Genomic DNA, 22248 nt, shown 5'->3' with positions numbered 1-22248 from the left:
GAATGCCGACTCTCTTGGCCTGAAGGTGAAATCCTAGTTGGTTTATTATCTGGCATTACTTTGCCCACTGAGCTCAAGAAGCTTCAATTCCACATACAGCGTATATAATAGAATCAATCAATTAGTGGTGAGATCTTCCAGTTCAACTCAAGCCTGAGTCTCAGGCATGACACACATAAGGTACATTACAGAGAGCTACACCCACCAAATGAATCACAGCTCAGAGGGATGCACATATCCAGAAATGCAAAGCAAAAGGATAGTTGTGACTTTCTGGTTGTTGAGTCAAGATCAACCAGAAATGGGGAGGTGGGGGAGGGTATTGTGTGAATGGAAAGAATGCCAGGTTTGGTATACTTGGACTTGGCTCTAGTCCCAGATCCACCAATTAGTGTGGCCTTGGACAGGTCAATTAACCTCCCTGGGCTTCATTTTTCTAATTATAAAGTGTCTCTCAGGGGTGCTGTAGGGGACTGAAACGAGATGATGAATGCAAAATATTTCTAGCATATGGTGCTAAATTCAAGTAGGTGCTTAACAAGTGTTGGACGAATTGTCCGGAAAATGGGAAGAGATGGGTGCTGGCTGCAGGCTGGAGGTGGAAAAGACACAGGGCCCTGCTTAAGGCATCCATTCTGCCAACGGCAGCCACTGGTAATGGGGAGGGCTTTGGGGTGGAGGTAGACAGGAGAGGGCTGAGCTTGTGGGCAGAAGAAGCGGGGACCCTGTTGGGTGGTTTGCAGGGAAGGAGGCATCATCCACAAAGGGGTAGTGTCCCCTTTGTCTGTCCCCCACTTCCTGTTGGCTTTTGTCCATTTTTCCTCTTGTGCCACTGACTGCTATTCAAGGCCTCAGAGTTGTACGCCTGTGTTCTGCACCAGCCTCCTAACTGGCCTCCTTGCTGCCAGTTCCTTTCCTTTTCCTTGAATCCAAACTGCATGCTGCTCTCTCATCCTATGCTCTTGGCTTAAAACCCTTCATCTCTTCCCATTATTCAAAGGATCATACACAAACTCCATGGCATATCACTCAAGGGTCTCTACGTTTCCAGTCTTCCCCTTTGCTATTTCTGTGTGCTGATGCTCTAGTCCATGTGCCTCTTCTCTCATTCTGTCCTTTCCAATCCTTTCCGGCTTCAAGTACTGGCACACACACATTCTATCTTGTTCGTTTGTTCATTCATTCATTCAGTCAGTCATACATCAAATATTTATTGATCACGTCCTAGGTGCCTGGCACAGTGCTGGGCAGCAGGGGATTGAGTCCCTAAGGAAAGCCCCTCCTTTTCTTACGCCCCACACTCTAACCATACTCTCTTTCTGCCACTCTGTGGCACTTGCCTATCATGCCAGTGGTAACATGATCGTTCTATATATATTTCTTACATTAGACTGGGATCTGCTGGACGTTGGAACCATGTCACACTGCTGCTTGCACCCTCTATAGCACCTGGAGCAGTTGGTACTTGAAGGCAGGTTTGAATCAGCTCTACTGGGTATCATCTGTATTCTTCGGCCAGTCACTTAACCCCATTAGCGTCAGCCATAAAATAGATTAAATAATTAAATAGGCAACAGCTTGGCCCATAAATAAGTGCTCAGTAAACAACAGCCCAATACATATTTATTGATTAATTAAGAAGATGAAGCACTCCTTGCACGACTTAAAAACAGATCAAGAAGCACAGGCTGTGCAGAGCGTGTGGCCAGTATGGAGTTTTGCTGTGGGCTGGGTCTTAGGAGGTGCCAGATATTAAAGTTGCTACAGGGGAACAGGAGTTGGTGGTGGGTCAAGATGGGGCAAGCAGAGGAGGGAAAAATCTAAGATGTCTAGGCCTGCCAGACAGCCAGTCTAGAAGTTTCTTCTGCATGTGAAAAACGAAAGTTTCCCTGGTTCTTTGGTTCTATTTTGAGCAACAAACCTCCTAAGGCAGGAATTCAGTTGGAGTTTAACTCCAGCTTGAACCTGTATGAGCAAGTTTCCCTCTGTGGACGTGGAACAGCCTCCGGAGGCCCTATTCTGCCTCGCCCACCCCTCCCAAGCTTGGCGGGGTGTGTGTGTGGGGGTCACTCAGCTGGAGGCAGAGTCCTCCTGATTCACAACTCAGCTGGAGAAGAATGAAGGCTCGCTTCACTTGAACTTCTAGTAAATGCGGGTTGGGTCAGGGACAGGCAGAAATGGGGAGGCTGGGGTGGGTGGTCTGGTGTGTATAGAAAGAATTCCATGTGTGAAATACTAGGACTTGGGCTCTAGTCCCAGGTCCTCCAGTTTGTGTGACCTTGGACGGGTCAATTAATCTCCCTAGGCCTCATTTTTCTAATCTATAAAGTATCTTCTTGGCATCCTCAGGGGGAGCAGCCAGGCCCACCAGTGCAGTGCTTTTCAAACTTCAGTAAGCATTCATCACCAGGGGATCTTGCTGACAGGCAGATTGGGCTTCAGGAGGTTTGGCCTACATTCTGACACTCTCAGGTGATGCCCTTGCTGCTGGCTGTGGACCACGTGAGGTTCTAGTGCAGGGATGGGCAAACCACGGCTCGAGGGCCAACCCCAGCCTGCTGCTTGTTTGTGTAAATAAAGGGGGAACAGGACCCAGCCATGCCATTCGCCTTCGTGTGGTCTATGGCCGCTTTCACGCTGAGGGGTTGGAGGTAAGCAGTTGTAGCCGAGACTGCATGGCCCACAAAGCCTAACTATTTTAAGAGTTACTATGTGGTCCTTTACAGGAAAAGCTTGCCAACCTCTGCTCTAGTGGACAGAGGGCTGGCCTGTGTAAACTAAAAGACCTGCATTTCAGTCCGGGTTTGGCCAAGGGCCAGCCACTTCACCTTGCTGGTTCCCCCTCTCCTTATCTAGAGGACAAAAGGATCTCTAAATTTCTAAGAGACCAGTGAGTCTGGGATTTCAATACTACATAGACCTGAGAATCAGGTTGTGTGGCCTTGATTTGGAAGCTGCAAAAACACACCTAGCCTAACCCGCAGAGTCCGGCAGGCAGCCCTGACAGGTACGGAGAGACTGCGTGATATAGAGGCAGCTGGGAACACATAGGGGCTTGGAGAAGGGACCAGTAAGGATGGAAGGCAGACCTCCTGGCCTCCTGTACAGGCTGATGCTGGCACAGCAGCTCTGGAACATTGCTCACGAGCATCACACACACAAATTTCATCCCATCAAACACGGTTCCCTATCTTACTGCTCCAGGTGCCCCTGACCCTGGGCGCTTTTGGTCAACCAATATTAATAAGCTCTTTCAAGTTCTCAGAGACCGTGCCAGGCACAGGGATGTAGAAGGAACTATGATATCTGGAGCCGAGAAGCTCACGTTGGGTGGGAGAGACACCATGTGAGTAAATAATTACAGGAGAGTTCCATGAGCCGCTGTGACGGGAAATGCATCACTCTGGGTCTCTAGCTTGGGCAACAGGTGATGCCATCAGCAAGGCAGGGAACGTGGGGATGGGCAATGGGCTTTAGGAGAAGCAGGAGGGTGTGTAAAGAGGGAGAAGAGAATGCCTCATCTGGGTTTGGGGCATGTTGATTCCAATGTGGGTGCTTGAGGGACTGAGTGGCAAAGCTGTGATTTCCTGTGAAAAGCAGAGCAGAGTCTCTCTGTAGGCCTGCCACTGATGCAGAGGAATGACTGGTGTGTGGTCATGGTTACTTCCCAGCGCTGAGGGGCGTCCCAGTGCACACCCCCCAAGTGTCCCTCAGGCTCTTTAGGGGTTGCTAGCCTTGCTCCATCTCAGCCCCTAGGTGAGACCTTGGCCAGAGAGACCTCTGTGAAATGCACACTTTTTAGGAACATTTCTATTTTTCAACCCGAATGAGCCGTAAGTGGCTGGCGATTGCTCACTACGACTGTCTTTCTGGCCAGATCTCCACCAGTGGGAAAATTGGGAACATACAACCCTGGACAGCTCCTGAACCCAACCGGCCACTTTCTGTTATGGTTGCCTACAAGTGAGGAGAGAGCCCTGAGAAGCGATGAACTCATGTACTCATGATTATCCTATTGTCTCATCTGAGTTCTGGCTTACCACCTGGGAGGGTGGGTCTGTGACGGCTGGCGTCCCTTTATCTGGCTTTGGGATTCAGGGTAAGACCCATGCAATTAGTGAAGATCCACATGGGCACAGTGCACAGGCAGGTTGAACCACCTGTGCCCACAAAGTAGTGGTGTCAACTGACTTTAAAGTGGGAGGGTTTTCCTCTTCCCAGGTAAGACCCTGGCATCTGGGTGGCAGATCTGATGACTGTATGCTTTTGCCAGGAGGGTGCCTGTGTGAGTGCCTGCTAGTTGGTTTGAGTTCCAGGCTAGTGAGCCTATCTGTGAGCCACGCAGTGGCTGGCTGGCCTTGCTGGGGTGCTGAGTAGCCATGCAACTCTCCCTCTTAGCACTTATCACAGATCCTAATTACATGCCTATCTGTGGGATTGTTTTACTGAGGCCTGGTTCCCGCACTCCCTAATGGCTGCAGGCACTAGATCTGGTTTTGCTCATCAATGTGCCCTGGTGCCTGGCATTTGGTCAGTGTTTCGAAGGTGTGTGTTGAATAAATGACAGAAAGCCTGTCGCTGCTGCTGGGAAACTGACTCAAAATGTATATCCTACCAAAGGTCTCCCTGTTTTTGTTAACCAGGAATTGCAAAAATTATTACCTAGTGAAAGTCTGGGGAGATTTTGCCCTCTCTGTTTAGAATCTTGTCTAGGACACCCTGGTTGCAGTTCACACGGGGTTGACTAAGAAACCTCACTGAAGGTAAGGTAGCCAGCTCTGGGTGACACAGCCTCAAGGCTGCTGCTGGCTCAAGGCTGAAGGCTGGATGGGGGCATACACGAGCCTCAGAGAAGAGTCTGAGAACATGTGTAGGAAGTCTCCGCATTCACATCCAGGGTGGGGCTGGAGGGAAACAATGGCAGAGCTTCCAGGGCTTTGCTCCCTAGCCTCGGGGGGACTGATCCAGCTTGTGCCATGCATGCCCTTGGTGCTTCAAGGCTTGGCACCCTTACCCTCACCTGGCTTCGCCGGATAGCTGCTCAGGTGGAACCTCCACATTGGCAGCAACAGCCAAACACGCTTAAGCACAGTGCCAACAAGTAACCTTAGAGTTGTGGGCTGTTAGAACCATAGGTAATTTAAAGATAATCCAGACCAAATTACTGAAGCAGAAGTAAAGAGAGTGAAATTCTAAATTTGGCCCTTTTCTCACATACTAAATACTCATCACCTTCCACTGATCACTTAACAATTTTTATGATTACTATTGATCAAGCGCTCACCACGTCCCAGGCATTCTGCTAAGTGTTCTACATGGATGATCTCATTTAACTCTCAAAACAAGGTGACTATGCTGATGGAGAGAGATTATAATTGTTTCCATTTTGCAAGCGTTGAAATGGAGGCTTGGAAAAATTCAATGATTCAACTAACATCACATGGCTGGTGGTGGGGAGGTCTGGGTCTTCTAGCTCCTAGTTCAATGGTCAGTCCCTTACTCTACACCGACTCTCAGCTATAAGTCCTCCAGGCTATATTTGAAGACAGCCAGCACATCTTACTTATCAAATGAGTTTCTAATGGTTCCATGAAACTAAATTCTCAGTCTCACAAGTATTTGCATCGAACCGTTTGTAAGACTATTTTTTTTTTAAGATTTTTCCCTGAGGGTCTGCTCCTGTCCAGCTCCAGAATCTACCGCCCACTGTGCTCACAGGCCAAAGGCAAGATTCCTCCCCCCACCCCCCGCCACACCCTGCCCTCCGACAAACATTTCTGTAGAAAAACCTGAGCCAGGTAGGATGTTAGGCTTTGAAAGGGACATGGAGATGAAGAACACATGCTCCCCATTTTCCAGGTACTGGCAGGAGAAAAATGTGATGAGGATACACGTGCCTACGAGACAATGCAACCCATAATCAGTGTACTGTCAAGACAGAAGCCCAAATTAAATGCTCTAGGAATTCGGAGACCAGACTCACTTCCAGAGGTGCCACCATAGGCTCTAGGAAGGAGATGGCCCTTGAGGTAGGTCTTGTAGGAGGAGCAGAATTTCAACCAAGTGTATATGGAGCCTTTCCTTGGACTGGAACATAAATGCTTCCTGTTTTCTGAGTGTCTGGCTTGTGCAGAACACATAGTAGGACCTCAAATAAATTTTCTAGTTGGACACTAGCCACTTGGGGCTAGGCTAGGAATCAGGGACTTGGTTCTGATGCGACCACTGGACATAAATTGTATAAGTCCTATTGCTTCTCTGGGCCTCTGTTTTTCCCAACTATGAAATAGGGACATGGAGGGGAGTGGGTATAACCTTGCTCATGGGTTTCTGGTTAGGGTTAGGTTAAGTTAATATATGCAAAACTATCTGCAAGCCAAAATGAAATATAAATACCTGTCACTATTCTTACTGGTATTATAAAAACTAAAATGAACCATTGCCCAGGTACCTCTCATTTATCCAATAACCTTTTTTGGACTAACTACACTGGCTCAGGCACTGGGGATAAGATGAATAATATCCAGCCTCCATCCTTGGAATTTGAAAGGTCTAGGAAAGGAGGCAGAAGGTACAATTGATGGTATAGGTTTAATGTGCTAGGGCAAAGGCTGGGCTGGAGTTTGGCAGGATCTCGGCTCTTTCTTAGTGATAGTACAGATAGGTGGCAATGCTAAACCTGAGAACTTCAAAATCAGTAATTCAGCTGGTATGCCCCAACATAACATAGCGTTAAAGGTGAGAAGAAAATTTATTTTAAAGTTTGAGCTTATACTATGTTCCAGGCACTCTGACATCCATCATCCTGACAAGCTAGGTATTATTATGCCAGTTTTACAGGTGAGGAAGCTGAGACTCAGAGAGGTTGGGTAACTTTCCAAGGTTTATAAGACTAGAAAGTGTAAAGCCTAAATTTAAACCCAGGTCATTCAACTGCAAGCTTGGTGCTTTTCCCAGGACCACTTCTTGCTTTCTAATCAGCCAATGGTTTTATAGAACTCATTCTATGCTAATCTTGATTGACCTTCTTTCTTGGCTTGCTTTTCCAAGGAGAAAGACTGACCTGTGATGAGATTTGACAGTAACATTTTCTGTCGTCATTTCCTTTAACACTTCCTATGATAAACCCCCTCCCTCCCACTATTCTCTTCTGACCTCTCCCTCACCTCCAACCCTAGTGAAACAGCCAAGGAATAACAAATCCCAAAAAATTAGGAGCCTGCAGAGAAAGATCCCTACCTTCTCAGCCACTGGCCTATAAACTGAGACAAAACACACTGAAAGAAGGAAGAAACCTGCCATATAATTCTGTTCAAGGAGTCCACTAGACCAAAACCTGGCCGTGCCTTAATTCTGTGGAGCTGTAAGCAACCTATGCTCTACAGTAACCTGTATGATTGTCAGATTTGCCTATTTTACAGATAATGAAAACTGAAACCCAAGAAGTTGAAAGGACTTGCCCAACATCATACACTAGTGAGAGGCACAGTCTGGACTGGAACCCAGGACTCTTGACTCCCAGGCCAATGCTTTTCCACTTTTTAAAATGGGTTGCCTCTTTAGCGTTTCCTCATTAACATCTCATCTTAAAGGAGATCATGGCCCTTTAAGAAAGAGCTTTCACTGTAGGTTCCTTCTCTGCAAAGCCCAGAAGCCAAGACTCCCTCCTCAGCCTCTGCTCTGATCAGCTCCTGTCCTCATCTAAAGAACAGGAAGTATCTGCATTTTTAGCTCTGAAAGCATATTCTTGGGGTGGCAAAGGGGGATTTGGGGAAGAGAGTTCCTGTACATGAAGGTCATGAGCGATCAGCAGACACATTACTCTTGCTTCAAGAAGGGGAAGATACACGGTAAGACATACAAGGGAAGATGACGATTGTCCTTGAGCCCCAACCAGAAAACATCCTCAGCAAGAGCGTCCCCCAGCCCCTGCCTGAGGGGAGGGGGATTCTGCCCTGATTCTGCTCTGCCTGGATGCCAGAGTGGTGGCTGGGGTGGAAACACTGCGGTGGGAAAGTTTGCAGAAACTTTCTACAACTTCCAATGCTTCCCCCACCCTCTGCTAGCACCCACAACTTCCCCTGCCAAGGGAGGAAGGAGGAACACATTATTCAGTTTAATAATTTATACAAATTGAAAAGTTTACTCTGAAATAAAGGGGACTTAAGAGGGAAGCAGAGAAAAAGAAAATTCCCAAGTCTTCTCTTAAAGGACCCAGGTGTGCAGATGACCCCTCTTGATGACCTTGCTTCAGAATACGACAATCTGATTGTTTAATAGGTAGGTCTGAAATAAGCGAGTAACCATTCCCTCAATGGTTGGCCAAGTTTTGTCTCCTTCTACTGGTGGGATCACATCCAGCCTTAGGACTAACCACCTGGGACATCAAAGAACCCAGACCCAGATTCCTGGACACCTGTCTATGTCGGTGGTTCTCAAACCCCGCAGCCCATCAGATCGTCTGGGGAGCTCATTACAAATTTAGGTTCCCAGGAACCAACCCAGAGACTGATTATGGAGATCTGGGCTGGGGCCCAGGACTTCATTTTCGATAGGCAGGTCTGGTTTAAAAATCAATGGTCTGGTCAATCCCATCCATTCAGTCATCAAAACTTTTATACCAGATGCTGGTTTTATGGCAAAGAAAACCGACGTCCCAAAAAGTAGGTTAGTGCCAGCACTTGGATTTGAATCCATTCTCCTGCCTCCTCAGGTGGGGTCTTTGCCAAAGCCCTCACATACGGCTTCTCCCCACACCCCTACTCTGGCTCACCAGGCCACTGAGAATCCCTGCCGATCAGCGGGGCCTGCTCATCCGATCCACAGAAGAGGCAGAGCTGCCAGGAGCTTTGATTGAGGCCCGTCTGGTTCGCTGGTGGCAGCGGCTGGTAAGGGGTAGGGCTGGAGGTGGTTTTAAGGGCACTCTCAGAAAGCTGTGTCCTGTATCCTGGTGGGTAGTTGATGGCCTCTAAGGCACACTACCCAGTTGTTCCAGGCAGGAAGAGGGTGGCGGAGGCAGAGGGAGCGAGGGGGCAGTGAAAGAAGACGCAGTCCGGAGGTGACGAGAGGCCAAACCATCTAGGACCCTCTAGGCCACATGAAGAGCTTTAGCTTTCAATCTGAGCCACTGCAGGATTCTGAGCAGGACAGTGGCATGGACAGACATATTTCCCCAGGGGCATCCTGATGCAGTGGTGAGAAGTGACGGTACAGGGTGGGGGAAGAAGCAGGGAATCCAGTTGGGAGGGTTTGCAGTAATCCAGGGGACAAGGGATGGTGGCTCAGACCAAGGTGGTAGGAATCTTAGATGTTTTTAAAGAGTAGAGCTAACAGATTTTTGGATGGGTTGGGTATGAGATATGAGATAAAAGGGAATTGAGGATGGTGCCAAGTGTTTTGGCTTAAGCAGCGGGCAGGTTTGAGTTATCGTCAACTGAGATGGAGAAGGCTGTGGGTGGAGGTTTGGGGGCGGGACATCAGAGATCAGTTTTGGACTTGCTGAGTCACTGGCACTCACGTGGTATTTAAATAAAGTCTCACTACTCGATGAGCTCATCAAAGAAGTGAGTACAGACAGAAAAGAGGAGAGGGCTGGGGACCCTCCCGCATAAAGAGGTTAGAGAGAAGATGAGGACTCAGCAAAAGAGACTAAGAAGGGGTGACCAGTGGGAAACCAGGAAGGTGTGGAGTCCTGGAAGCTGAGTGGACAGTGTTTCCAGGAAGAAGCAGTGATCAGTTGGGTCAGATGCTGCTGACAGATGAAGCAAGATCAAGACTGAGAACTGACTATTGGATTTAGTTACTGAAAGACACTGGTAACCTTGACACAAACAGCCTTTGACTCCTAACCTCATGGAGTCCCACAGTTTGACTACTGACTGTCATTTAGGGCTCCCTTATTGTAACTTTGCTCAATTAGGTTATTAAACATTGCAGCATCAGGGATGATGAGTCAGTGTATCCCCCAGTCCTTGTAAGGCTGTAGAAGCTTCTAGAGCCTGCTGTAGACCCTAATACAGTTTGCTGCCAGACCCGCCTGAACATCCCTCCCACTGACCTAGAGCAATTTTCCTCATGCTTGGCTTACCTTGAATGCAGAATTTCAGTTCCTTGGGGTCAGTGACGACCTTCCTGCTTTCCCGGATCACAGCCCGGTTCTTCTTGGTTTCTCCCCAGAGATTGGTGCCACCGTACATGCTGGGAATGTTGAGAATAGCAATGCCTTCAAGGAAGATGCCGCTCAGGTCCACCCCAACTCCGTCACACTGAGGGGCAGAGAGAGAATTTCATCCGTTAGTGTCCTCAGTATATCCCAACCCAAGGTGGCATGTATGTATGTGTGTGTGCATGTGTATGCATGTGTGTGTGTGTGTGTGTGTGTGTGTGTGTGTGTGTGTGCGCACGTGTGGTGCGGGCTCTCATGGAGAATATGAAAGGCCATCAGCCACCAGCCAGCCTCTGTCAGAAGCTGAATCTTGGGCAACGTTGCTCAGGCCTAATGCTTTGGCCACTGCAGTGGGATGAGGGAGGTCCAGTCCTCGTCAGCTCTGGGGAGACAGCACAAAGCTCCAGGAACCCGTCTATAGATCTAGAAGGGCTTTAGGGATGGTTCAGAAGACAACTGCAAACTGTTCACCAGTCTAACCTCATTATCATCAATCCTGCCCCTCCCTAACCATTGTGAAGATCTGGTGGAGCATTGAGTCCAGAACCTAACACAGCATATTCTCAACAAATGACAGAAAAGTTTCATTTTACCCCTTCTTATTTTACCCCTCTTGTGAGAAGTATACGACTTTAAGATTTGGATGGCTTTCAGAATTTTCCTGTCTCCTGTATCTCTATCGTAAGTGCACTTTTGGCATATGTGCTTGCTGATGTAGCAGAGTTTCTTTATCCAGGCCCTACCACCCACATCACCGCCAGGTACAAAAGGCCAGTAGGCTCCAATCTGCCTGTCTCACATATCTATAAAGTCAGCCTACTTTGGCATAATGCTTACCAATGCAGCACAAAATATATTAGCTCTGATCCTCGTTACTCAGGATTGGAGGTAGTTTATTTCATTTACAGAAGAAAACATTACCCAGAGAGGTAAGCTAAGTTATCCAAGATTGCACAGTTGATAAATAACAGAGCAGGGGTTCAAAGTTGGGGAATCTGACTACAAAGCCCAAGCTCTTCATCTTGCTTAATGTGAAGCAGGAAAAAAAATCAAAAGCATGCAACAAAAATCCACTGTCTTTGAGGTTACCAACAAATCCAAACTTCCAGAGATTTCTTAAGAGATGAGTAATAGAAAGGTAGGGCTTGTTGCCATTCATTTTGGCATACTTCCTGATTTCTTTGCAGCTCTCAATTTATCGTATCTTATCATCCCCATGACTTGTCTCCCCAGCTACAAAATGGTAGAGAGTGAGCTTCTTTGGTGACTGGGAATTCCTTTCTTTATTAGGAAGTTCTGATTATTTCAGAGGTCTTTTAATGTGGAACCTGATTCTCTTCCTTCCTGCTTCCACCCGTTGGTCTTATTCTCCCTTCTGAAGTCAGACAGAATGAACCTCCTTCTCCTCCATGGAAGTGCGCACTGGGTACACGATGATGTGCGTACATCATCAGCAGCATCATCATGCGTAAGCATTAAACATTGCCATTTGCCAGGTAGGCTTTTATACACATCTCGTTTATTACCTTCATAATAATCTTATAAGTTAGTTACTAGGATTACCCTCACTGTACTTTTGGGGAAACTGAGGCACAGAGGCAGTTAAGTAACTTGCCCAAAGTCACACAACTTACAAACGGAAGTACACAGATTGACGGCAGGCTGTCGGAGCCTCAGTCTTACCCACTCCTTTCTCTCTCTTCCCTCTCACACCACCATTTAGTTGTGCCTCTGGGTTGAGCACTGTCAAGTCTCTGGCTCCTCCTGTGGGACTTGCCCTGTTCTGTACACACTACGGTTTGTTACTGTCCTACTCCATAAGGTCCTGGCGCTGAAAAGAACACCAACGGCACCAGCACTTCCTGGGGCTGGGATCCCCTAATATTATCACGCCCCAGAAATGAGATAATGTTGGGAGCCCATGTAGAGGCTCACCATGTCCCCCATGATCATTATCCTTAGTGTTAAATATGATCAAGTTTGCACTAGCTCCTTTATGAGCAGCTACATGACGACTGAATCACTTCAGCTTGAGTGGGTGGTCATCTCAGGCACTCAGGCCCTCATCCCATCATCTACTTCTCAGCCCAGTCTTCCCCTTCCTGAACTTGTGTAGGTATTTTTAAATAACTTAGAGGGTTTTTCATTTATTTAATTTCATCTGACTTTCAGCCCAAGCCCCCACCAGTCCATCTAGTTTATATTAAATCTTCATTCTGTGACGCTATGCAATAGCTCTCCTATTATTTGCAGATTAAGCCCATTAATACACATATATAAAGGGCAAAACAGGGAATAAGCCCTCTCCTTGGTCAGTTTAACACACCAGATATTGTGCATTAAATGGCCCTTGGGGTGTGGTTGCCTTATCAGGGCTGCACCCTCTGAACAGGACTGTCACCCAACCCACTTTTCATTACAGTATGGAATCATGGAACTCCGAGATGAGGGGGACCCAAGAGAACATGTCCTATCTTTCATCAGTGAGGCCCAGTGAGGTTAAAGATCTTGCCTGTGGTCACCCAACTTACTAATAATGGTGGAGTTAGACTAGTATCCAGGTGTTCAGACCTCAATTCTGTGCTCTCTCCACTAAAACATAAGACATTGTGCTGAGATCTAATAGCATTTCCTAAATAACCACCCTACAACCTCTATCAGAAAAGGAATAAGAGAACTGATATTAAGCCACTAATATCTGTAAAGGGCAAGTACTTGGTTAATACTTTATTCCAGAATTTTGCCAGGGGTTGGGATGAAGTATATCAGTCTGTGGTTTCCAGAATGTATCCTTTACTAATTTTTTAAAAACTGGGACATTTATCTGTTTGCCTCTCATTGGATGGAACCCACTGTGTTTTCTGGATTTGTCAGAGTGGTCCCCGAATGCCATCTATAGGTTTGTCCAGCAAGTTGGATTCAAGTGTGTATGTTTTCCAAGGCCAGTTAGTTCTCTATTGATCAGCTTTGGGCTCTGATACCCACCTTTATCATTTGTTCTTCCATTTTTGGTTAAGGCTACTCTCTCTCTGGAAAAGATAAAAAAAACTCTTTCGGAATGTCAAAGTCCTAAAGAGGTATGCTTTCCATGTCCTTTTTTTTTTTTTTTTTTTTTTTTTTTTTTTTGGGGTACGCGGGCCTCTCACTGTTGTGGCCTCTCCCACTGCGGAGCACAGGCTCCGGATACGCAGGCTCAGCGGCCATGGCTCACGGGCCCAGCCGCTCCGCGGCATGTGGGATCCTCCCGGACCGGGTCATGAACCCGTGCCCCCTGCGTCGGCAGGCAGACTCTCAACCACTGCGCCACCAGGGAAGCCCCACACGTATTCTTATTTAGGGATTTATAAATAAGTCAGACTTATTCTGTGACTTATTCACTGGGTCAGACTTTTCTCCAAACTCTGAAATTAGCTTTGCTCAATGCTGTGCCCAGCGTTGAGTTCTTGAACGCTTATCACCTCCTAGACCCACTCAGTCACTTTCTCTGTTGGTTGTAGTTACTTCTGCATGACCTCAATTTATTCATTGTTGGCCAAAACGCCCCCTCCCTTCTAGAGGTAATAATACTAGCAGCTATTTGACAAGAGCTTCCTTGTGCATTGTGCTGGTCCTTCCCTTACATTCTCTCTTGGGATGCTCACATGAACACCGTGAGGGAGGCACCATTGCTACCCCCAAGGGACAGGGTCTCAGAGGGGTTAGGGTGCTGGCTTAAGACTACACAACTTCCCCTCTACAGGCTGGCAGAGCTCGGTTGCAAACCCAGGCAAGTCAGATGCCAGATTCTACTCTGGAGACGAAAGAGTCAGTGCAGCAAGCTGGGACTTTTGCTGATGCTAGACTTGTCGCAAAATTAAACTTCCAGCTGTTGTTTGAATAATTGAAATCTCCCACTACTACTCTGTATTGTAGAGTACTTAGAGCAGTGCCTGGCACGTCAATGTTGGTATCAGTATTATATCTTGCTTCTGTGCCAGCTTTGTGTTAAAAAAAAAAAAAAAAAGTAAACCATTAGCACAGCACAGTCCTTGGCACACGGTATTCCATAAAGTCACCTTTCTTCCCTACTGCTGTTTTAAGTGTCCTCTTTCCCCTCCATCTCTAGTCATAACAAGCTAGGAGTGTTCGTTATTAACTTGGTAAGCCGTTAACCTCTCTCTGGAAGAGCAAACAGTCCTCACTCTGCTTTATGATAGAAGGTCCCCTTCCCCCACTATCTCACTGAGTCATAGGTGGACTGGGGCGAGTAGAGGAGGTGGGGGGAGCCTGGGGACTGTTGGATGTAGCTGCTCCCCACCTTTGGAATGCACCTATTTGAAAATTGAGAGGCAGTGCCTTGTCTTGGAAGGAGCATGCCTGGGCTTGGAGACAAAGAGATATGGGTTTAAATCCTGGCTCTGTCATTTGCCAGCTGTGCGATCCTGTGTTGGTTCCTTAACCTCTTTGAGCTTTCATCTGTCATCTGTAAGATGGGGTGGGGACGGGGAAATAACATTTACTTCGAGGGTTTGACTGGTCTCTGGAAGACAGCAGCATTCCAAAACTGTCTGCATTGTTATTCCAGTTAATAATAATATTACCTGTGCCATGAGGCATTTTTCAGCCTGAAATCATCCTCCCACTACCTGAGATCTTGCTGGAAGCATTTTAATGGCCACTTGGCCCAGCTCATGCTAGTGGGAGCCTTGCCTGACCATACCTGCATGCCCATTCTCCACGCTTCTTGGCCTGGACACCACACACTGATTTCTTCCAGAACCCCAGGGCTGCTTAAGGCTCGGGAAAGGTAGAAAGTTGCCGTGCTAGATCTGGGAACGTGGAGCCCAGAAAAGTACAGTGTAGGCTTAAATGGAACACCGGCCCCAGGGCCGCTCCCGGCGGGCTCCTGAGCTAAATCCTCCAATAGTTCCATGACGTCATGGGGCCCCCCTCCCCCTGCTGGGACCCGGGTGGGGGGCGCCTCCTGGGGAGGGCGCAAGGAGGACGGCGGTCCCTGTGCTCACCATTGGCCATCGCTAACCTAGGACCGGGCTGGCAGGCTCGCCCCTGAGCCGAGGCTGCGCTGCAGCGAAACCCAGGTATTTACAGCCGGGTATGGGTCGAAACAGACAGCTGTGGTCCCGGCTGCCTGGCAGCAAGCTCGCACACGCCCCAAGTTGTGCTCAGAGTGGGCGCGGGCTGCGAGGTGCCGTACGCGGGCCGCCCGGGTCCGAGGCAGCAGAGCTGCAGGCGAGGGGTGGGGTGGGGTGCATCCAGGCCAGCCCCGTTCCTGCCCGCCTGGAAGCCGTTCAGGAATCTGCCGGAGCCCAGGCCGGGAGCCGCCCGCGCCCGCCTGCTCCAGGCCTTGCTGCGCCGGCCGCAGCTGTCGGCAAGTTCAGCAGTCGTCCCCACTTGCGACGACAGTACCCATCGTTCTAGTTTCTTTCTAAGCCAAGGGATGGTTGGTTTGGTGGAGGGCCGGTGGGTAGTCGTGTTCATCCCATTCCCCCAACCCCCTCCCCCACCTCTCAGATCCTTAAAATCCCCATAATTCTGGGCAGAACTAGGACCCGCCAAGTTCTCCGTGCTCTCTGAGGGGCAGAGAGCCGAGGAGGTGAGAGAGGGCAGTGGTGCTTCCCTGTCCGGGCCTCGGGCTTTTCCGAGCCCCGGGTGCGTACCTGCCGGTCTCGGTGACCTGAAAAAGGCGGCGGATCTGAGTGAGGCTGCCTGCATTTCAGCCCGGACGATCCTATTTAGGAAGGTCCTCAGAGAAGGAGATCCCATAATTTATTTGATGACCTGTTTCAGTTTTTAGCAACTAGGAAATTCTCCCGTCTTCTGACCTCGATTCACAGTGCCACGGATTACTCTGATTTTCTCCAGTTTAGAACGCAGATTGTTTTGTTTCATACTCCTGCCATTGGGCAGTGCCTGCTCTCTGGAATGACCTCTTCCAGGCCAGATTATAAAGTGTAACCCAGGCCTCGATGCCTCTGGTGGCATTTGTCCCCTTTCAGCTTGAAATTTTCTTTCTTGGGTTCCCTGCCTCTGCATTATCTTGATTGTCTCTCCATCTTTGGTGACTCCTTCCTGGACTTTCTTTTTAAAAATCTTTCTATTATGGATATTTTCAAATATGTAGGAAGATAAAATAATAAACCCCATGCACCCCAAATCTCAGCTTCAGCAATTAGCAATTCACAGCTAATCTTGTTTCAACTCTACCCCAGTTCATTTGAACTATTTTATAGCAAATCTCTGATGTTCTATCATTTCATCTATAAATACTTCTGTATGTGTCTCTAAATGATAAGACTCTTAAAAAAAAGAATTATCTCAATTCGCTTATCACTCTTAAAAAGTAACAATAATTCTTTAACATTGATAAATAGCCAGTAATTGTTCAAATTTCCTCAACAGTCTCATCTGAAAAAAAAATTGTTTTGTCTGAAAGGTCTACAGAGTGAATTTGGTTGATATGTCTTTTAGGTTTCTTCTGATGTATAAATTCCCTGTTCTTTTTTTTTTTTTCTTGCTGTATAATATTTTATTGAAGGAAATGGGTAATGTGTCATTTGTCCTGTACAGCAGAGCAAACTTTAACGTGCATATGAATCACTTCAGGATGATTAAAATGCAGATTCTGATTTGGGAGGTCTAAGGTGGCCTGAGACCGCATTTCTGCATCCTCCCTGGTGATACTGAGGTTGCATATATGATGGACCACACTTTGCATCTCTGAGGTGTTTTTAAAACATATTCCCAGCCTATCTGGAGACTTGATCAAATTCAGGGTTGACATTTTGGCAAGAATACTCTATCAGTGTATTTCCTATTGTATCTCATCAGGAGGCACATAGTTTAGTTGTCTCATTTTTTTGGTGATGTTCAGGTTGGTTAGTGGGTTCAGGTGTCGTCAGCCTGACTCTTCCATTATAGAGTTCTTAATCAGTGGATGATGATCCTTGTCTGGACCCGTTATTACAGTCCTTTAGTGGTAGGATACACTTGAGGACACCCTAGCACCCTTTCTGTGCTTTTCTTTCAAATTTCTACAAATGCCATTTTCTCTGTACATTCTTCCTTTCCATTCTCCAAAAAGGATCTCTCTCGATCTCTCATCTCTGCATCTGTGTTCTCATGGAACCAAAGACCTGAAGAGTCTTGAAAGATGATTCAGTCTAATTACCTCATTTTATAGATGAGAAAAATGGAGGTTAAGGAGGTGAAAGGAATGGTCCATTGTCACATAGCTAATCAGAGTCATCAGATCTGGAATTAGACCTTTGGTCATTTAGATTGGCAACCAAGAGGACACGAGTGATTCTGTAAAGAGGAATTTTGGCAGCTGGATGAGGGCCAAAGCACAGAATCTTAGAATGGTAAAGCCAGATGGAACATTAGGTTTGGTAATGTCTGATTACCAAAATGAGAACAATGAGGCCTAGAGGTGGTAAGTTACCTTTCTAGATCACATGGCTGTCTCTTGGAAGAGTTAGGGCTTAATTAGGGCCACATATATAGGCCACAGAGTTGGTCCTACTTGCTTCTGTTTCTGCTGTACTCACTGCCTAAACTGCCATGCAGCTCTTTTATGCGTATTAAAATCCTACCCTTCCAGCTCAAAAGCTAACTCCTCTCTGGGGCTTTTTCTATAGAGGAAATTGCTCTAGCTAGAAATTGATCTTCCCCTTCTCTGAATTTTCATTGCATTGTTTTTCTGTCGTATATGGAATGTATATTCTGCCGTAGATCATGCATATTTGCCTGTCCCCAGGAGATTTTAAGCTCCCAGAAGGGAGGGACCATATGTTCCATGGCTCTGTGTTTTCCATAGTTCTGGTATGTCTTACCCATTTCAGAAGTCCAATATAACTATTTTTTAATTGGAAGAATGTGTACAGAGATCCCCAAACAAAAACCAAGGTGTTCCTTAAAGAAACCTGACAAGGTTTTTTTCCTTCCAGACGAGTTCCCACAACTTCCCAGGACGAGTATATTGACCGAATAAAGTGGACTGAATGCCCAGATTAGGGAGAAATACGGAAGGTTAATCCAAGTCTGCAAGAAATGGTCCTCTGATCACAGCTAAGGGAACTCTATACCTGAACAGCTGGTAATAAGAATAGGACACATGGGGCATGATGTATATGAGACAAACATTAAGAGACAGAAGACAAAAAGCACTCATTCATCCATCAAGAATGTTGGGAACCTATTTTGTGCTAGACCCTGGGGATGGAGTGAAAATGGGACACAGTCCCTTTCCTTAAGGGACCTCCTGCAGGTCAGCGCTAGAGGCAGTGATATCCTGCTAAATGCTTAACAGCGGGATCTCCAGGAAAAAAAGATCGTGGTGTTCCACAGTGTAAATATTCCCACTATGGCCAATTTCAAGCTACAAATGTGACATCACCGAAAGCAGAGTTAGGAAGAGATGTGCCAGCAAGCAAGCTGGCCCCAGCATACCACTGAGAAGGCAGTAGATATCTGCATATTTGCAGGGCCTATGGCCAGAACAGAGAAATTTACTGGGAGTGAAAGAAAAGCAGTCAGGGCAAATAGTGCTGTCTATTTTCCCTAGAGAAGAACTAGAGAGAATGTTTCTAGGGTCAATAATCTGATGTGTATCCTGAGGGAAGAAAAGGGAAGAAATTGAGTGGTGTTGATGAGTGATGATAACATTTCTAGAAAGACAGACTGGTATTAACTACATTAAAAAAATTTTTTTTGGCCTGGCATGTAGCTAAATCTTCCAGAGCAGTGGCTTCCCCTGCATTCAGAGGAGCTGTTTGATAGCATTTTAGGAGCTAATGTCTTGCTGTGGGCAGTTAGATACTAATACACATGTGTTATACGATAATATTAATAGATATAATTTATTGAGTAACTATTATGAACCAGGCACTTCATATATTTTATGTCTAATCCTTACAGCCCTGCAAGGTTGGTATTTGTATCTTCTTTTTTACAGATGAGGAAACACTGAGTCAGTGAAACTGAGGAAGGTCCTTGTTTTCCCAGTTTATCCAGGTTTGTGGTGGGCTTCATGAACTTACAGGTTTCCTGCAGAAGATGCAAATGACAAGATCAAGAAGACAGTCTAGCTTATAGAGCATGTACCTGAGGCCTGTGAATTTTGTGCCTTGTTACCTATGAGACTACTTTTGGAGTATTCTAGATATAAGGGATTTGATTCTTCATTTTAAGGAGGACACTGGAAAAAATGGAGTCTATCAAGAGAAGAGTGGTCAGGATAGTCAGGAGTCTGTACATCAAGTTGTATAGGAACTGGGGACGTTGGCAAAGGTCAATAGGAGATGACATGGAAGATAGATTTCAGCCCTATGAAGGGCAGTCATGTGGAGGAGCAGAAAGGCATGTTCTGTGTGCCCCCAGAAGGTGGAAATAGGCCCAAAGACGGGGAATTCAGTCATGCATCCCACAAACACTTACTGGACCTCTGTTTTCTTCCAAGCATTGTGCTAAGGGCTGACAAGGGAAGGATATGGCGATGAAAGGGACGTACATCCTTGTTCAACATCGTGAAGAACTTTCTGAAAGTCAGAGCCTTCTAACAATGGAACAGGCTTCTGGAAAAGTAGTGAGTTTCCTACCCTTGGAGTATTCAGGAAAAGGCTGGATGTGTACTTATCAGAATATGCAGAATGAATCTTTTAGTTGAGCAGTACATGGGACCAGATCCCCTTCCAGTTCAGAGATTCGGAGCCTTCATTCAGCCTTGCTTTGGCAGGCTAAAGTGCTGTGCTGAAAAAGTGTCATCATGGTCCCCCTTCTACCGCCCGTGTCCATCTAGCTGCATGCTCCACGTTCTCTGACGGTGAGTGGTGGCGGGCCAGTTAGACTGGAAAGTGGCTGCCATCTGTGACAGGGATGATGGCAGTTTGGCGGGTTTGTGTGGGCCCCAGGAATGCAGCACTGAAGCCATGTACACACAACCTGCTTAAGAACATCCCATGGGCAGAAAATGTTTTCTTCCTCTTCATCCCTCCTCTGTTGCTGTGCCAGGCGGGCACAATGGTGCCTTTGAGAGGGGCAGCTGGAAGGGGGTGTTGGCAGGGAGGCTGGAAGTAGAACATTGCAGCTGAGGGGGAACCAAATTCATTTCCAGGAGCAAGCCTGCCCTGGATGCCAGTTTCCAAAACAAAACTGCTGTTTCTCAGAGCTCACGGTGGTGGGTTGCCTCAGAGTTGGACAGAGGGCAACGCCATTTCCTATCTGCTGCTCCATCCTCCCCAAGTTAAAAAAAGTCCTGGTGTGTTGAGGCATTCTTGCTCTGGATGCAGATTCATGGGCTTTGCTGTCTGTCTGGGGAGCTCAGACCAACTTGGGGTGGATGGGGCTTTCTGAAGGGTCAGACTTGCCTGCAGATAGAGCCGGGCTGATGGCCATAGGGGCAGGTAGCCTTCTTGGCCACCAGAGAGGGCTCAGGTTGGAGACCCTTCCTTCTGCCTTTCAGAGTCACTTCTTCTGACCCCCTAGCAGCCCTGCACCCTTGCTGCCATATGGGCTCTGCCCACTCACTGTCTTCATTCTCCTGGGTGGGAAAGAGGTGGGAGAACTCTGGCATTTCCTGTCCTGGGTTCACAGTTGTCCCAGACCCTCGGCAACTTTCAAAGTTCTCAGCAACAGCTCAGAGATGGGCGTGGGAGGTCTTCCCACTCACCTCACAGTTAGGGGAAGGCCTGAGTACCGGACTGCAAGCTCAGCCGTCTCCCACTCTGTGTTGCAGGTGGAGCAAGGTGGGTCCCTTTTACTTTGGCGGCTTCCAACAAAAAGGTATCACTTGAGTCTGGTCAAGTAGTAATTTCTGTTAGTGTTCACACTAATCATGGGATTTTTTTTACACTCGGGTTCAAATTGTACAAAATCAATAACTAGAGAGCAATTACTTCATTTCAGGTACTGGGGAGACAGGATGAATAAGATAGAGGCCTTGCTTCAGACAGCTTGCCAAGTCCTGAATGGGAGCCCCGCCACCAACTCAGCTGACACATACATTAGGGGGAAAGCAGAGGTGTAATGCAGAGGCCAGCTCCTACCGGGAGGGCTGTGGCATTGTGGGAGCATGTGGGCTTTCATCTGATCTGATCTTGCAGTACTTATCTTTAGGAGACTCAGTTTCCTTGAGGAAATAATACACACCATGCAGAGTTGTTATGAGGATTAAACAAGACAGTGTACCAAAGTGCTAGGACAGAGCTTGCTGCCAGATGAGTGCTCAGGAAGTGGCTGCTGTTGTTATTAACTTGTGGATCCCAATGGACTTGAGATATAATGTGTATGTGCACACATTATTTAACCGCTCCTTTGTTAGATTATATGTCCTTCCTGAAAGAGTCAATTCTTCTCCTTTCTTAATTCCTCTTCTATAGAATACTAGGATCAGCAAGTTTACGACCTCACTAAGATAGATAATCAAAGACCTATCCACTATAGCCAGTGAACATATTTGTATGTAATATTCTCTGCCTGTTTCATAACCCAGTTGTAGAAGCAGAAAAGGATAGGAATAGCTCTCATCCAAGGTCCCTGAATCTCCTGAGTGTAGAGATGAAGATCATGAATTCGTTTCAATATTCTAAAAAGTCTAAGAGAAATATATTTCCCACTGACAGGGCCTCACAGGTCACTATTATTTAAAAGATGCATTTGTTTGGTAGACATAGCTTGGGGAAAGTTATTCTTTCACTAAGGGACCTTGGTGGGTAGAAAAGTTAATAAGCTCGTTGGGGCAGAGGTTAGCCGAGAGATCGCCCAGGAATCTGTGTGGAGGTGCCTTCTAGCCCAACATGCTGAGTCATGTGACCCCAGCCTCAGTCTCCTGAGACCTCCTCGGGCCTCATCTATCCACTCTGTTGTATATACCCCCGCCTGCTTTGTGAAAATGTAGGCATGAGAATTCATCCCTAAAAATTATTCCAAAGTCCTTGGGAGACACAAAGCATATGTAGCCAGGAGTCTGAAAACAAAGAAAAGCAAAGCAATTCACAAAGAACAAAGGAAATGGAAAAGAACAAGAAAATAAAAGCATAAGGATGAATGGAGGCTTGAAGTGAAATACAGGGTATGCATGTGTAGGG

General features: G+C 46.9%; 1 protein-coding gene across 4 annotated transcripts in view; it reads right to left on the bottom strand.

Moving 5' to 3' along the window:
- The window catches only part of DGKG (diacylglycerol kinase gamma), a 164734-nt gene that overhangs the window by 24573 nt on the left and 117913 nt on the right, over positions 1-22248 (bottom strand). For all 4 annotated transcript variants that reach the window (XM_007451383.1, XM_007451380.1, XM_007451381.1 and 1 more), the window contains one exon: positions 10088-10265. In XM_007451383.1, the coding sequence (XP_007451445.1) occupies positions 10088-10265 (178 nt within the window). The remainder of the gene's footprint in view (positions 1-10087; positions 10266-22248) is intronic.

The sequence above is a fragment of the Lipotes vexillifer genome, unplaced genomic scaffold (genome assembly GCF_000442215.2).
Source record: "Lipotes vexillifer unplaced genomic scaffold, Lipotes_vexillifer_v1.1 scaffold513, whole genome shotgun sequence".
In the NCBI taxonomy this organism is placed as follows: domain Eukaryota; kingdom Metazoa; phylum Chordata; class Mammalia; order Artiodactyla; family Lipotidae; genus Lipotes; species Lipotes vexillifer.
Note: the sequence above shows the minus strand (reverse complement) of the source record. Positions and strands in the feature narration are given on the sequence as shown.